At 37.7% G+C, this 18,178-nt stretch overlaps 1 protein-coding gene across 1 annotated transcript in view; it reads left to right on the top strand.

The window, feature by feature from the left end:
• Positions 1-18,178, top strand: part of trit1 (tRNA isopentenyltransferase 1) — a 144,572-nt gene that overhangs the window by 92,091 nt on the left and 34,303 nt on the right. Inside the window, exon 6 of the mRNA XM_039739337.1 lies at positions 13,870-13,981. Within this exon, the coding sequence (XP_039595271.1) occupies positions 13,870-13,981 (112 nt within the window). The remainder of the gene's footprint in view (positions 1-13,869; positions 13,982-18,178) is intronic.

The raw sequence follows: 18,178 nt of genomic DNA, 5'->3' as shown, positions 1-18,178 counted from the left end.
AAGTTCAACAAATCGTTCTCAAGGAAAAATTGAAATATTACATGAATTCGTAGTTGAACTCGCATGGAACGTTTCTCCATTTTAAGATTGACGAGATTGCAGATTTGCTAGTACTTTTCAATGAGAAATTTTAAAATTTCAAAACTTTTCACAGTGTAATCTGTTTGAAACATGTCAATGAAAATTGAACTTTCTTGACAAATCTCTGACGAATAAGTGTGGACAGACATGGACAATTGCAATAGATGCACCCCAAAAAGGGTGATTAGGCTGATCCAGGTAACTACAGGCCTGTAAATGTAATGTGAATTATAGGTAAATTAATTGAAATAATTATTAAGGAAAAGAGTGAACATCAAATATCAAGAACTGGTGTATTAGTAAAACACCTGCCTGCTTTCTGTTAGGAGAGATCTTGTTTCACTTATATGCTGGAATTCTTTGAGGAAGAATGTGACGATGTGGGTTCCGCTCCATGCTCCCATCCGCTGTCCGGGAGTCCTTGAACCCTACACCGTCAGTAATGTTACCAATGAGCTAGACGGTGAAGCAACAGCATAGCAAGGGGATGGTACAAAGTGCAAAAGTGCTTTTATTTCAAAATTCAATAAAACAAGGTGTTCCAAGTAAATAGTGCAGTGATTCAAAAGTTCAATAAATAAATAATCCAATGAAGCATAAGTGAATCATGGAGGTTAACATCAATAGAAAAAACAACCTTTAAAACCCGAGGTTAAAACACTGTTGGAAGCAGCCTTAAAACACAGACATGCCCGGTGCTTCTTCTACTCTAGAGTCTCACCTGCTTCTTCCATTTGGGCCCTACAGCAGGCGACACGCTCTCTCTGCATCTGTCCTTTCTTTCCTCAACACAGGTCTGGAGGTCTCCCGATCCTGGCTTCGGTCTGGCACTCATTCCAGGCCCGAGACTTGGAGTCCTTGATAACCAGGACGCTCACACCAAGGACTTCCCCACCAAGCCTCCCGACTCCAGCTGCCTTCCTGGACTTCCGTGGCCAGTCGCCCTTCACTTGTCACTTCTGCTGCTCAATCACTCAGCAGGAGCAACCACTACTACAACTCCTGGGTGTTGGCCTAACACCCAGGCTTCCATACAGTTGCCTGCGAGCATTCACTCGTTCACTTTCTCGCTTGCTTGCTCGCCCACACCGGCTCACTCTCTCTCGCATCCTACTTTCTACAGCCACCTCTGTTTTTCATCCTCTCTTTCTTTCCTTGTTCCTCCCCTTCCAGCTGACTCGTGCTTCCATATATTGAGGGGCCATAGCAGCTGCAGCACATTAGGAGTCTCAGGAACAATCACCGATGGGGGCAGTCCCACACCTGTGCACTAGGTGAGAAATGCCAACACCGCAGATCGCCCTGAGATCCGCTGCAGCCACCACACAACCCGGTTAAGCCACGAGCGCGGTGATTATTTATTTTAAAAAAACTGGCCTTTGCTGAGAGAGCTGTGGACCCATAACACCACAAAGCAACAAAGTAATATCATTATGTACCATTTGAAAATGTATTAATAAAACAAAAAGAAACTCAAATTGCAATGTGTATGTGAATGTCAAAACTGAGTCCTTTTTAAAAAAAAAAAAAAAAAAAAAAAAAGAACTTGTGGACACTGCGTGTAATGGTAGTGAAGTAAGTAATGGATAACTCCCCATAACCCTATCCTATCATCATTTACCTGGTCCACCACACAACCTTCCAACTTTGCAGCCATGGTTTCCCTATGAATTCTTCAGTGTGTCAAAATTTGCTAAGACCAACCCTCCATCCCTCAATGGTGTGTTGAAGAGAAGGTTGGGGGAGGTTACGGTGGTTTGTCAACCATGAAGTCTAAAGTGCATCGAAAGAAGAGGAAATGATTTAGGGGAATTGTCCCACACTAAAGCTACATCCATACTACCGTGTTTAACGATATTGTTAAATGAAAACAATCTCCTCCCACAGTGGAGTTTTTGCATTGTTTTCAAAAGGATTCCAGTCCATGCTGGTATGTGCACATTGGTGTAAAATTTCGCAAAGGGTCTGTTTAGTGAAAAATTCAGAGTCCATAGAAAATTAGATGCTTGTGTATTTCATGAGCTTTCAAAACTGGCACTGCATGATTGACTGGTAGTGGGTTCACAGAATAGACAAGGAAAAATTTTAAGCAGCCGCAGCAAATTGCCCTTGCATCATGTTAATGAGTGGATTACAATTGAAAGCAACAGTCTTCAGAGCTGGTGGTGGTCGTCTTGTCATTAAATAGAAACCCCGCAAATGTTAAAGTGATGTTAAGGTTTAAAAAAAAAAAAGTGTTTAGCAATATGTTCATTTGTGAGAGGAATGATTATAAGCAGTCCACATAGCTCATCTTATGCTAAACAACATTTGTAAAACTAACTCAATAGGGAAACATAACACATAAAAAAAAATAATTGTATGTGTGCATATTTTCACTTTACTGCATTGTACTTTCGTGTTGTGCTCTCTATTTCTCTCTGTGCAGTAATACTGTGAGCTCAGCTGTATTCTGCTTTGCCTTATTGATTTTCCTGTGGAATGCGCTCTTCCCTACTGAACAAATTTAAGTTTAATAATAAATGTTTATCAGATTTATCAGATGGTGTCAACTGAGTTATTTACAATCTAATTTTCTTGGGGTTCTGAATTTTTCACTACAATGGTAATACCGGCAGCCACAAGATTTAGGGCAAAACTATAGCAACCTGTAAATAATTTGCCTTTTACACATATGTACGGCATTCAAACTTTACAAAATGCAATTTACATGCATACTGGTAAACAGTACAAAAGTGCCATGGAAAGCAACTCTTCTGTGCTATGTTGGAACATCTTTTGTTTGTCAATCTAGCGCCTTTGTTTTTTCACCTCACAAGGTAGCCTTGTCAGTTCCTTCTGTTTATACCTCTTATACTGTATAAGTCTTTGCTGTCTGTCTTCTCAGACTGAATGTTTAACACTAGAATTACTAGAGCCTACGAAAAAACTCGTAAATCTGGCCCACCTTAAATCCCTTCACACCTCACCGTCAGGTTCTTTTGTCTTCTAAATGTGTCGATAAGCAGCCTGCTATAACACCAACCCACCACCTCAAAATGGGCAAGAAGTTCTGCCAGTTCCTGCCTTGATTGATTATCTGCGAGTGAACTACCCAGAATTGTAAGGGGACATAATTTGATGTGTGTTTTGTGTCTACAACAATCATGTAATGACATAGTTAAAACGGAAACATTTTTCATGTTTTAGTAATAAGTAATAGGGATGCACCGAAATGAAATTCTTGGCCGAAGCCGAATAATAATGAAATGCTTGGCCGAAGGCCGAATACGAACGTGTTTTTAGATTTTTTCCATTTATTTTGCCAATTTTTTCACCATCACAATAATTAAATAGTAAAAATTTGCTTTTTACTATTTTGTGTTGCTTTTCAGAGAAATAAATCAAATAACAAAAATACAATTTCAAAATATTTAACACTGAACATTTTTTTTTAACATTCCAGCAGATATTATACAAACAAAGCACAATATAACTTAAAATAAATAAATTAGTAAAATAAAAAAATATTTTTATTTGGCCATCTTTGAAGCCCCCCTTCTTGAATAGCCTATGTTAGGCCTATAACTGACTGCTGAAAGAATGTAACTCTGTATGTCTACAACAACAAATGTGCATTGAATAGTGCAAAAAATGTGGATGAACCCACAACAAATGAATAACTGTCCTAGACATAAGCCTACTTAGCCTACTTCTTCAGGAAAAGTGGCAGGTTCTTCTTTATGAAAAGTAGCTTCTCTGCTTTCTCACATGAAAGTCGGTTCCTCTTCTCATCGATGACATGAGATGCAGCACTAAACAGTCTCTCGCTGTCAGTGCTTGTGCATGGAGCAGACAAGTACCTGCAGAATAGTTGAAATTTTTATTGCAGTTTTCTGACAGTTGCTCATTTCAAAACGAACAATGTCTTCAAGATAATGAAATGGTGGAAACCTAGTGTAGGCCTACTATTTTACTACACTGAAAATAGTTAAATTTTCACAAAATACATAATATAAAATATAGGTAGTAACACTTTACAATGTTTCCTTTTGTTAACATTATTGCATTATTCTAACAATGAGCAATACATTTGTTATGGTATTTATTAATCTTCGTTAATGTAAGATAATAAAAAATATTTAGTTCATGTTAGTATAAGTGCATTAACAATTTTAAAAAATAGGCCTACCACTTTTGATACTTTTTAATTCAAAAATTACTGTAAATAATACTGTATTAGTAAATGCCGTTTTTGCATCTTTCTCTGACGCTTTAAAGTGCTTCCACACTGCTGACATTTTTGCTGCATAAAGCGCGCGCCTCTCACTCACGCTGGTTACTATTTGATCGCGTCATTAAAAACGTCATTGTTCGGCAAAATTTATTCGGCCTTTTTACTTATTTTCGGTTGCCGAACATTCGGTGCATCCCTAATAAGTAACAAAATGTAGACACGAACTGTATAATGTGTGAAGGCTGATGGCCAAATATCAAATGAACACTTTCACAAAAGGTGCAAGTACAATATAACAGCTTCCGTGGTGCTGTAGTTAGAACTGCTGACTTATAATCCGGAGGTCGTGAGTTCGAAATCGGCTCCCCTGCAAATTTACCGTTTAAAGTAGTGAGCTGCCCTTATTGTTAATATTCTACAATAAAAACATATATTTGATTTGTGTCAGTAACAGCCAGTGTAAATTTATAGTACTTGTAAAAGTTAGCGTTTTTTTTTTTTTTTCACTTTTATTCTCTGTCATGATCACGATACAACACCCAGATCTGACGTGGTTACTTTTTTTCTGAAACTGGGAATAATTATAGATTTGAGTGTTGTTTTGAGACAATGGAACTGAAACTTCTCTGGTCTGGTCGTATAAAAGCTGACACACAAACGTTGGTGACTCTGCCTTCTTCGTATCTCACCATCACTTGAATTTTTTCTATTCAGTTTTATTTAGTTTTCCAGCTCACGCTGAATTAGTATGCACCCTGTGGTCCATGATGTCAAAGCTGCACTGACAAAAAAAACAGAGACATAGGTATATAAGATATTTGGAATAACTCATTTTATGACCTGTATAGTACATTTCGGAAAACATTGTGGCACTGATGCAACATTATTCATATTCATTCACATTCCTTCTTGCTTTTGTAATCAGTGACCGCGTAACACCCCTCCGACCCCCCGTCTTTCCAGTGTCCACTTTTGGGTGCATGGTGCTGTTTCATTTGTACTCCAGGACATGCAGAGGAAAGAATAGTACAGAGAGGTCAGTTTTGCGTTATGTGCTATCTTCAGGTACAAATATTAACAGTTTCCACACACCAAAGGGCCCATCCTTTCTTTGTTTATGACAAGTGTACCTGTTGCAATGTACACACTTCTCTCTATGCTGTGGTTACATATTGGGTATAAAATTGGCTCAGACACAGGATCCCAAATGTTCTAATGAGGGGAATTTTTTTTACAATTAAGCGATGTAGAATGTTGTATCCCTCATTGAGTGCTCTGGCCACTGTTCTTTACAGCCTCCATAGCATTAGACCCAAGTGTTACTCGGGGTGCAAAAACCATGCTAAAAGCATTAGTCCCAAGTGTCACTCGGGCAAGTGTAAGCTTTAGAACTGAGAATCACTTGGACTGTAAAAGTGCTGTCAGTGCTGCCATTTTTTGGAGAGATTATGTCAAAGAGTGTATGTTTTCACTAATAATGAAATAACTGCATTTTACTAATAATGAAGAAAATTTGGGTGATGTACCAGTTTAGTACAGTTTTGTAGTGTTTACATTCCAGAATGTGACATCAGCATCGATGAAAGTCTAGTGGCATATAATGGCAGGCTGTCATTGATACAGTACATCATGTCAAAAAGAGCAAGATTTGGCATAAAGCTTTTACGGTTTTGTGAATCTGAAATGGAATGCATTTGGAATTCAGTTGCTACGTCATCTGTGCCGACTTTGATAGATGCTCTGCTGAATCAAGGTTACTGTGTAACCATAGACAATTTTTTTTACTTTGCCAGAGCTATTTGACAACTTGCTGCAAAGACTGATGCATATGGAACAGTGTGTCTTAACCGTTGAAGTATGCCTGAAGATTATGGCAGAGCTGAGTTACAGTGAAGTGCACTAGTAACTTGGCAAAAGGGTAAAGTGCTTGTGGTGAAATGGAAGGACAAAAAAGATGTTTGTCTTCTTAGGGCTTTATATAATGCAGCTACAGTCACTGTACAGGCAAAAGGCAACAAGCAGGTTACAAAGCCTTCTGCTGTGGTCGACTACAATAGCACGATGGGCGGCGTAAATCATGTGGATCAAGAATTGACTTTATATCCCATTATATGGAGGCAACAATAGAAATACTACAAAAACATATTTCGTCATCTGGTGGAAGAATGCATTCATGTTATACTGTACAAACATAAAGCAGGCAAAACTGTATCTTATGCAAACTTTACATGCCAGCTTGTAGAACAAATCATTGACATTGTATTGCATCCACTGTCCACACTACCGCTAAAGAGACATGGTCGACCCAGCACATAACGGATCAATCCAGAGCATCTTAGTGGTAGACATTTTATTAATTATGTAGTGGTATTACATGATTAATGTTTTAAATGTATTCTGTGCTGAGTCATCTTTCGTAGCATTGTCTTGTTTACATGGTTTGTGTGTGTGTGTGTGTGTGTGTGTGTGTGTGTGTGTGTGTAAATATTGTCCCCTGGAAACAAAGGGGGTAAGGATAACGCCATGGAACCATGGTCCCTTGTGATAGTTTGTCCTGTCAATCCCATCATTTGCATCCTGGTCATTTACTATTTAAACAGGAGGACGAAAAGAAGGAAAAAAGTCCCATTTACTACACTGACACTTTCATGCAGAGTGAACAGAAACCACCGATCGAAACGCCTACACCTTCCCCTGCTTGCCGCTTTCAACGCCAGATTTGACAAATTTACCATTACAACGTAAAAACCCAGGGGTTCCTGATTACACCAAGACGCTGAGGATAAGAATGGTGAGACTGTTTTTTGTCATTTGGGAGAGGAGCAAGCCATCATTTTCATCCGTATGTAATTACTTTTTCAGCTGAGCAAGGTTCACAATCACTATCAGTCTCCGTTTAATTTTCTGGACTTTTAGGTGCATTTCATGTTACTGTGCATCTTATTTGTTTCATGTTCAGTGTGGAGTCAAGGGAGGGTTTGTGTGGTATATTTGTTTTATTTGCTGCATCTTTATATTATATTCAGCCATCAGTTTGGGGTTGGGTGTGATGTGGAACTTTAAAGGGAGTGAATTATATATTGTTTTGTTTGTTTGTATAATAATAATAAAAGGCAAAGCCCTCACTGACTGACTGACTGACTCACTGACTCATCACTAATTCTCCAACTTCCCATTTAGGTAGAAAGCTGAAATTTGGCAGGCTTATTCCTTACAGCTTACTTACAATGTTGAACTTTCTTATTTATGGCCCCATCTTCACGAAATTTGGTAGGCGGCTTCCCTGCGCTAACCGAAACCGATATACTTACTTATTTCGAGGGTATGACGCCACTGTCGGCCGCCATATTGAACTTTCCAACGTTACCAATTTTCAAATTTCCCGTGTAGGTAGAAGGATGAAATTTGGCAGGCCCATTCCTTACAGCTTACTTACAAAAGTTAAGCAGGTTTCATTTCGAAATTCTACGCGTAACGGTCATAACGATCAACAACGTCCGCCATATTGAACTTTCTTATTCATGGCCCCATCTTCACGAAATTTGGTAGGCGGCTTCCCTGCGCTAACCGAAACTAAGTACATTCTTATTTCGGTGGTATGACGCCACTGTCAGCCGCCATATTGAACTTTCCAACTTCCCGTGTAGGTAGAAGGCTGTAATTTGGTACTTATTTCGGTGGTATGATGCCACTGTCGGCCGCCATATTGAACTTTTAATGGAAACTAATGTCCGTACTTATTTCATTGGTATGACACCACTGTCGGCCGCCATATTGAACTTTCCAACGTCACTAATTCTCCAACTTTCCGTGTAGGTAGAAGGCTGAAATTTGGCAGGCCCATTCCTTACAGCTTACTTAAAACAATTAAGCAGGTTTCATTTCGAAATTGTACGCGTAACGGTCAACAACGTCCACCATGTTGAACTTTCTTATTTATGGTCCCATCTTCACGAAACTTGGTAGGTGGCTTTCATGAGCTAACCGAAACCAATGTACGTACTTATTTCGGTGGTATGATGCCACTGTCGGCTGCCATATTGCACTTTTCAACAGTCTTTGTTACTTATGGGTCCATCTTCAAGAAATTTGGTACACGGGTTCCCAACGCTAACTGAATCCTACTTACGTACATATATACGTCCATAGCCTGCAGCTCGGTCACAGTGTGAGGCGCCGTTGGGTCCCCATCCCAACGCCTCCCACGTTGTTGACTGCCTGCCTATATAAGGCCGTCCGTCGCTCCAGTCACTACATTCCCTTCCTTGCTTCGCCACGGGATTCACGTCTCCCTACTGATAACTGCAGCCTTTTTGTTTAATCCACGGCTTTTCCGCTGTTTTATTGTTTGTTTATTATGATTATAGTTATTGTGTAGGTATTTTAGACTTACTTTACATTGTTCAGGTACCCATTTCCTTTATCATTCTAACCGTACCCGCATTAACATGTCTATCGAGGTAATCACCATTGATCAAAGAACTGTCACTTACCGAGTGGTTTCCATGCCCGAAGATGGCACCTACCTTTTCCATTCTCTTTGTTACATATTGCACGGCCATATCAGGCTCACTCTTGATTTCCGGAGGAACATTGTGTCTTATCTATTGAATGACTGGGACAGGTTCAAGGTGTGGACTGATGATGGTACAGGAGATAATTATACTACACAGGTGCACTATAAAAATGAAATGCTTAAGCCCTTCACCTGTGTTTCTGCATGTGAGTTGATGGCTGCCGCTGAATTGTTCGGTTGTCGCTTTCAAGTGTACCGAAATGGCCAAATATTTTACACCTTTGGACAACCGCCAATGCCTCTTAAACATCTTAGATTCACAGGTGACGATTTCAGTAGTGGACACTTTGATGTTTATGAATGTTTAAACTCTCAAAAGCTGGATGTGATTTTATCGCTGAAACCGGTTGTGTGCTTACAACGCTTGACAGATGCCGAATGTCACTTCAATACAACAAATCCTGCAAATACTGTCGTAATTGAAACAAACCATGAAACTCAAACCGATTATGACAGCAGCAATCCAAGCTGTGAGATTTGAGACAAGATTACTGTTCACATGGCCAACTGTAAGTTGCATGCTCAAGAGTAAGCTCAGCGCACAGCTTGGTCATGTTGCAACCGGAGGGCCGAACTGACAACATGGTATAAAAAGAGATCCTTAACAAATAATTATTGGCATATTTTCCCTCAGTTTAAAAAGGTAAAATTTTCTTTTTAATAAAAATTTTAATGCAGTACTTCGCCGCTGCAAAGTGCAGGTATTTTGCTAGTATACTAATAAAAGGCAAAGCCCTCACTGACTGACTGACTGACTGACTCACTCACTGACTCATCACTAATTCTCCAACTTCCCGTGTAGGTAGAAGGCTGAAATTTGGCAGGCTTATTTCCTTACAGCTTACTTACAAAAGTTAAGCAGGTTTCATTTCGAAATTCTACACGTAATGGTCATAACGGTCGACAACGTCCGCCATGTTGAACTTTCTTATTCATGGCCCCATCTTCACGAAATTTGGTAGGCGGCTTCCCTGCGCTAACCAAAACCAATGTACATACTCATTTTGGTGGTATGACGCCACTTTTAGCCACCATATTGAATTTTCCAACGTCACTAATTCTCCAACTTCCCATGTTAGGTAGAAGGCTGAAATTTGGTACTTATTTCGGTGGTATAATGCCACTGTCGGCCACCATATTGAACTTTTCTACAGTCTTTGTTACTTATGGGCCCATCTTCAAGAAATTTGATACGCGGGTTCCCAACGCTAACTGAATCCTACTTACGTACATATATACGTCCATAGCCTGCAGCTCAGTCACCGTGTGAGGCGGCGTTGGGTCCCCCATCCAAACGCCTCCCACGTTGTTGGCTGCCTGCCTATTTAAGGCCGTCTGTCGCTCCAGTCTCTACATTCCCTCCTTGCTTCGCCACGGGATTCACGTCTCCCTGCTGACAACTACAGCCTTTTTATTTAATCCACGGCTTCTCCACTGTTTTATTGTTTATTTATTATGATTATAGTTATTGTGTAGGTATTTTAGACTTACTTTACATTGTTCAGGTACCCATTTCCTTTATCATTCTAACCGTACCCGCATTAACATGTCTATCGAGGTAATCACCATCGATCAAAGAACTGTCACTTACCGAGTGGTTTCCATGCCCGGAGATGGCACCTACCTTTTCCATTCTCTTTGTTACATATTGCACGGCCATATCAGGCTCACTCTTGATATCCGGAGGAACTTTGTGTCTTATGTATTGAATGACTGGGACAGGTTTAAGGTGTGGACTGATGACGGTACAGGAGATAATTATACTACACAGGAGCACTATAAGAATGAAATGCTTAAGCCGTTCACCTATGCATCTGCATGTGAGTTGATGGCTGCCGCTGAATTGTTCGGTTGTCGCTTTCAAGTGTACCAAAATGGCCAAATGTTTTACACCTTTGGACAACCGCCAATGCCTCTTCAACATCTTAGATTCACGGGTGACAATTTCAGTAGTGGACACTTTGATGTTCATGAATGTTTAAACTCTCAAAAGCTGGATGTGAAGTTATCAATGAAACTGGTTGTATACTTACAGCGCTTGACAGATGCCGAATGTCTCTTCAACACAAGTCCTACAAATACTGTCGTAATTAAAACAAACCATGAAACTCAAACCGATTATGACAGCAGCAATCCAAGCTGTGAGATTTGAATCAAGATTACTGTTCACAAGGCCAACTGTACGTTGCATGCTTAAGAGTAAGCTCAGCGCACAGCTTTGTCATATTACAACCGGAGGGCCGAACTCACAATGTAGTATACAAAGAGATCCTTAACAAATAATTATGGTATATTTTTCCCTCAGTTTAAAAAGATTTAAATTTCTTCTTAAGAAAACTTTTAAGGCAGTACTTTGCCACTGCAAAGCGCGGGTATTTTGCTAATATATATATATATATATATATATATATATATATATATACACACTAGCAAAATACCAGCGCTTCGCAATGGAGAAGTAGTGTGTTAAAGAAGTTATGAAAAAGAAAAGGAAAAATTTTAAAAATAACATAACCTGATTGTGAATGTAATTGTTTTATCAGTGTTATGAGTGTTGCTGTCATCAAGGATTTGATTATCATTATTTCTTTCAATCAGGTTCGTATTTGGAGGACATGTCGTTATGAAGTTACATTCCATGTTTGTCAACCGTTGTAAAGATAACAGGTTTCATTCATCGAAGTGTTCACTACGCAAATCGCTACTCGTGAATGTAAGATGTTTAACAGGCATTCCTGATATTAACTTGTGCTAAATGTATCATGGTGTGACCTAAGGGGAGTTGACTGTAAAAAGGCAAGCAGGCACGTATTTTGAATGAAAAGTGAGAAGGAAAACTGTTTAAATAAAGAGCTAGGAAGGTGAATGGAAAGAAGCAGCCAGCGGTAAAGCAAGGAAGACTTCGTAATAAGGACGGTTTGGTGCATGTAGAAGGTGTAACAATAAGATTGTTAAGCCTTTTGATAATGTTCCTGCAGGAGGATTTAGAGAGATGCGCTGGGAGAAGTATTATCTGAACCTCTCTACCGTTTTGTTTATTTTCGGGTTGTAATGTTCATCAAATTTACGTATCATCTGGTCCAGTGGCGGACCGTGCATCTCACACCTTGGCCTTCAGTAGTGCTCTGTCTGAATCAACCCGCCCCTCAAAAAACAATTTATGGTTATAAAAACCATCATAATATGCAGAAATACAGTGTAAAGTGCCATTGCATCGCAAATAGCTAACTCCTGTAGCCACAATAAATGCCTTTATTGAATACACAAACCAGGGGTGAACAAGTTCCTTTCTACTACAGCTATAGCCGCGACACACATAAAAAACATCAATAATAACTCAGAAACTTGCAATATTATTTAGAAAAATCGCAACATTTTACTCACCAAAAATTCGCATTATTTGTAAACAAAATCCATCCTCCTCTCTTTCCTCATAAACAGTTCAATTACTCTGTCGTACAGATTATTCGTGTGCTTCAGTTCCATCAAAAAGTCCCTTTCTATCGCCATCGAAGGTAATGCTGAAAGTCAAACCTGCCCTGTCGTATTTCTGGCATGTTTTTTTTTTTTTTAATAAATTTGCATAAACCTCAAGTAAACTTTTTTCATGTTGTCATTATGGGGTGTTGTGTTTAGAATTCTGAGGAAAAAAATGAATTTAATCCATTTTGGAATAAGGCTGTAACATAACAAAATGTGGAAAAAGTGATGCGCTATGAATGCTTTCCGGATGCACTGTATATGTGTGTGTGTGTGTGTGTGTGTGTGTGTATATATATATATATATATATATATATATATATATATATATATATATATATATATATATATATATATATATATATTATTTTACAAACTGTTTGCTTTATGATTATTTAACCATCGATTGGGGAAGTTATTTGGAAGAAGTATGGCTTGTCGGGTCTAACGTTCCTCAGCTTGCCAGGCCACGGGTCTTGGCAGTGCAGTTGATGTTCTGGGTGAGTCAGTCGGCCGTTACAGTTATGTTCCTCCAACAGAAGAAAAAGCAGAATCCAACTTGTACCTCTGTAGTTTACTGTTCAAAGACTGGTAAATCCGGAAAGAACACCCGAAAAGAAACATACTATTATTGTCCTAACTGTGACGTTGGATTGTATCTTTCACCGTGCTTTAAGATTTACCACACACAGGACTCATTTTGAGATTATATACTGTTTTGGCATCATTAGTAGTAGTATTATTACTGTTATTATTTTTGTTGTTATTGTTCATTTCAAATAATTTTTTTTATTCATCATTACTATTATTTGTATTATTATTATATTTTTGAGATTTAAAAAAAATAATTTTCCATGTCAAAAAAATGCAGTGGTTTTTACATGTGTTTTTGGAATCAAATGTAACGCTAAGGAGGTTAATATACATAAAATAATCTAGACAAGAATATAAGCGAGCAATTTTTCATTTCCTCATTGAATTTAACTTTTTATTCTGCTGGACACTTCTGTCCTTATTCCAGAATGGAGTCGTTATTAGGCTTTTTGAAGGCTTAAATTAAAAAGTTATAGTACCCTCATCAAAGTTTCAACAATAGTGAACTTTCATTTTACATTTAGCACACATTGGTGCATTTACAGCTGGATTTAACAATGGCTGCTGCATCTATTGTATTGTGGGTGAAGGCAATACTGTATTGGCAAAGCTAAACCACACATTACAGTTTCAAAGTTTGTGTACTTACGTTTTTGTGGGTGTGGGAAAGACTGTGCAAATGTATGGATATTTTTGTGAATATGTATAATTATTTGTATGTTTTACTTAAGCCTTAGAGTATTTATACTAAGGCTTTTTTGGCTACTAGCTTTCTTTACTGATCAGAATAATAAAATGGGATTGGTGCAATTTCCCACTGTGTTACTTGTTACTAAATTAATTATTTTCCCTAAAATAAATAAGTTGTAATAATAATAGTAGTAGTAGTAATAATTATAATGTCACCTTCTATTGCCTGCAGTATTAGACCAGAGACTTGACAAGCGTGTGGATGAAATGCTATCTGCTGGATTGATTGAAGAACTGAAAGACTTCCATAGGCTTTATAATGAGAAGAAAATTAAGGAAAACAAGTAAGAATAAATGTGACTGCATTTTGTATACTTAAATTGGAAGGTTTTATCAAATTAGATGCAAATGTTAATATTTTTAAGAATCAAAGTATAAATAGTTAGATTTTGCAATATTCTGGGGCACAGATTTAAGTGACACCATTGATATTTGTGTTGATTTTGTCCCATGTTATTTTTATTGTATATACAGTATTTGATACTGAGAATGAAGCACTGCCATTAGTACTGCACACTGCTCCAGAGTTGTGAATGTTTGCCTCACAACTGCGTGGGGTTTCCTCTGGGTACACCCGTTTTCCTCACAAATCCCAAAGATATGTTAGTTGGTTAACTGCTAACTCTTAAATGTATCAGCATAATTAAGAATTACATGGGTATATATAGTAATGTGCATTGCAGTTATCTAGTGCTCTGTTCAGAGTTGGTTCCTGCCTTGTGCTCCCAGTATAGACATCAATTCCAAACGACCCTAGTAAATAGTTGGATGGATACAATATATACACAAACAATATAGAGAGAAGAAATAAAATACATTGTATTTATTAAATGTTACTTTTTTGCTTTTATTCAAAGAAATTTATTTCACTGCTAGAACAAAATTCTTGTGATCATTTTTATCTAATAGTTCTCAAAGGAATTTAGCATGATGGGAACAGCTATAGAGCAGGTATGTTTTAGTTGATGTGATTAAGATAGGCCCCACCCATTCCAAAACAGCAAAGGATGATCTCCTGGCTAGATGGGAATTGAAGCATGTTCCAACGTGATCCACAGAAACTATTCTAAAAGTACCTATGGGCATTTTCTTTGAAAAGTAAACTTCAAATACCGGTTTTACTCATCTGTTTAATGAAGGGTTGTGTCTTAGCCTCTGTATTATCAAATCTCAGCCAAGCCCTTGCACCTGTAATCACTGTTGCATTTTTTCATTCTTCTTTGCTAATGTTTTAATATTTTTCAGAGTTCTTTCTGCATTATAATCAACTGAGCATTATTCCCATAACCAATTTACAATACTCATCATTAATGGCAACCAGATTTCTTGGAGTAAATGAAATGTGCCAAGTAAATCCCTGTAAAGATTTACAGTTGTATTTGCATCTTCAACTAGATTATGTTTCAGGTGCTATTTCCGCATGAATTGAGGTACGGTGGTTAAGGAATGAGGTAATTCACTTGGGTGCAGTGACCAGTCATAACATTATCTTGCACATTAAGATATTAATATTACATTATCAGTTTTGACATACAAGGACCCCAAAGCCCTATAAAACCACAGTTGTTAATAAAGATAGTAGATATATCAATACATGTTGGTCAAATATAATCTGCTAGTCCCTGATAAAGTTCATGTGGAAAAAGTATAACTGGAGTGGCGAGAAGACATAGTCTTCAACAAATCTTTTTCCAGGACAAGACAGGGAGTGACTTTGTCATTGATCCTCCATCATAGTAAGATATATAGAAATCACTTTATGGAAGTAACACTTTATAGATCCTTTCTCCCACTGCTGCACAAAATTGTGATTTTACTAACACGAAATAGATCAAACCATGGTAGGTGAGCAAAGTTCTCCTGAAATGTTAAATATGTATTGAATAGTTTGATACCCAAGCAGTTTTAAAGAAATGGATGGTACAAATAGAGACTGAGAGCATAATTTGATACTTTCTAAAGGAACAAAACAACTTCCTTTAGTCCTCTGTATCCTCAAACACTGGGAGCAACTGCATAAGAACATTAGAAATTTGACAAATGAGAGGAGACCATTCAGTCAGCTAAGCTGTTCCAGTGTTTTATCCCCATACTTCTTAAAGGTTATCAGGGTTTCTGATTCAACTGCATGACTCAGTACATTGTTCCAGATTCCCACAACTCTTTGTGTAAAGACAGGCTTCCTACTTCAGTCTTAAATGCACTTCCCCTGATTTCCACTGGTGTCCTCTGCTGCAGAGTTAACAGGTTTAATTCTTTGAGTCTGTTAGACTACAGCACGCCCTCGAGTTGTGGGGGGCATCTGTTTGCTCTCCTCTGCAAAGCTTCAAGTCCTGCTATGTCTTTCTTGGAGCATGGTGACTAGAACTGCACACAATACACCAGATGTGGTTTCACAAGTTCAATAGATAGTCTAAGAATAACATCCTTGAATTGAAATCAAAAGTTTTATAATATAACCTAACCTTTTCTTTTTTGCCTTTTAATTAGTTTTGTGCATTGCTTAGAGGATGAACATGTTAATCCTAAAATCCTTTTAAGAAGCTGTTTCATGTATGTCACTGTCTTATGTCTTGCATTTATAATTGACATTCATTTTGCCAGTATATAGCACTTGGCACTTTTCTGCATTAATCAGCATTTCATTTCAATTCATGTTCATCTAATTCTGAAGCTTGTCCAAGTCTTTTTGAATTGTTTTTGCTGCCTCCTCAGTATCTGCCATTCTTTCAATTTAGTGTCATCTGTAAATTTCACAAGTTTACTAACAATACAGAAAACTATGTCATTAATATAAATCAGAAAAAGTAATGGACCCAGGACAGTCCCCTGAGGGACTCCACTGATAACCTTACACTGCAAAAAGCATTCTCCTATCTGCACTTCGTCTCCTGATGGATAACCAACTTGATAACCAATTTTCTAGGTTACCTCTGATGTCAGAAACTTCTAGTTTTAGAATTATTCTTCTGTGTGGTGCGGTATCAAAGGCTTTTTGAAAGTCTTAAGTAAATTTTGATGTATGCATTGCTTTATTCACCTATTACAGTTGCCTGTTCAAAAAAATATAAAAAATTGGTTTTGCAGGAATTTCCTCTCATAAACACATGCTGGATGTTATTTAGTATATTATTTTAATGTGCAGTTTCAAGTAAATATATTATCTTTGTTACAGATGTTTTGTTGTGGGGTTTTACCCACTTTATGGTATACTGTATCTGTAATTTAGTTAGAAAGGTACATTTTTGACTAGCCGAAGTAAAATGTTCAATGTTGAACCCCTTTAAAGTATTAAAGTTTGGGGTTCAGCCTGCTGATATCCTGGCATCATATATTCTAAATTAAGAACCAATGTACATTAAAACCCATTTCACACCAAGAACTGGAAAAGAACCCACCAGTCAGTGGTTCGCATGGTACCACAGTCAGAGACATATTATTTAAATAGAGACACTTTCAGAGTAGTTGGGACTTATTAGGAGTAAATCCTTTGAAGAGCAAAAAATAAAGTTCTGTGAAGTTGCACAAAAATCAAACGGCTGTTTGAGATCTTGTGGGTTCTCTTGCTTCAGCTGAGGTCAGTACTTATGACTCCACCCACATAACGATGTGGAACACAAATCATATCAGAGTAGCATATATAATATAAATGTGTGAGCTTGTCTCAAGTTTGCCAAAACAATACATGATTAATGCAGAGGAAAAATGAAATAGTGTATAGGAACATAGGAGTTGAAAGTGGAAATTTTTTGACATATCCCCTTTATGTTTTAAGAAAAAGTAATACAGCTTTACACTACTATCACCCTCTTTGACCACTGTAGAATGTTTTGAAGATGCTTTCCTGCATCAGGATCGACATGAATTGGCACAGTTGTGGGAACCATAAATCAGCTCTGTATCTCAGGAGTCTGCAAAATAATGAAAACTTTGTGTGAGCTGCAGCTTTATTAGAACATTTGTAGAAGATGTTTAATATTTTAGAATAAATTGATTCACCTCCAGACCTAAATCCACTATTTTGACAGGACTTGATACAAACAGTGCATGTGTGAAAACTTGTTAATGCCATTGAGACAAAGCAGTTTTAAGCTGCATGATGTGGTGTTTTATTGTGATGGCAAATTTGTTGGAATGAGAGGAATCCACAATATAAATATAGATTTTCTTTTATTATATCTTATTAAGACTGTGACCTTGATCACATTCTGATGTAGGGCTTTCACTACCAATTGTGTTCCATTACACTATTTGGGATTATTTAAATTCTGTAAAAGGACTCTAAACTTTACTGTAATTAAATGCACAGATTGTTTCGAGGCATTTATAGGTTGTAAGCGACGCTACTTACTAAGCATAACTAAATAATTATAAGGTAGTATTTAATGACACTCTTTCTGACAATAGCTGCCCCAGTGAGATGTCGTATAATCTTTATTCTACATTGGACTAGCCCTCACTGATGCTTGAAATTTTACAAA

This window comes from Polypterus senegalus, chromosome 17 (assembly GCF_016835505.1).
Source record: "Polypterus senegalus isolate Bchr_013 chromosome 17, ASM1683550v1, whole genome shotgun sequence".
NCBI lineage: Eukaryota > Metazoa > Chordata > Cladistia > Polypteriformes > Polypteridae > Polypterus > Polypterus senegalus.
Note: the sequence above shows the minus strand (reverse complement) of the source record. Positions and strands in the feature narration are given on the sequence as shown.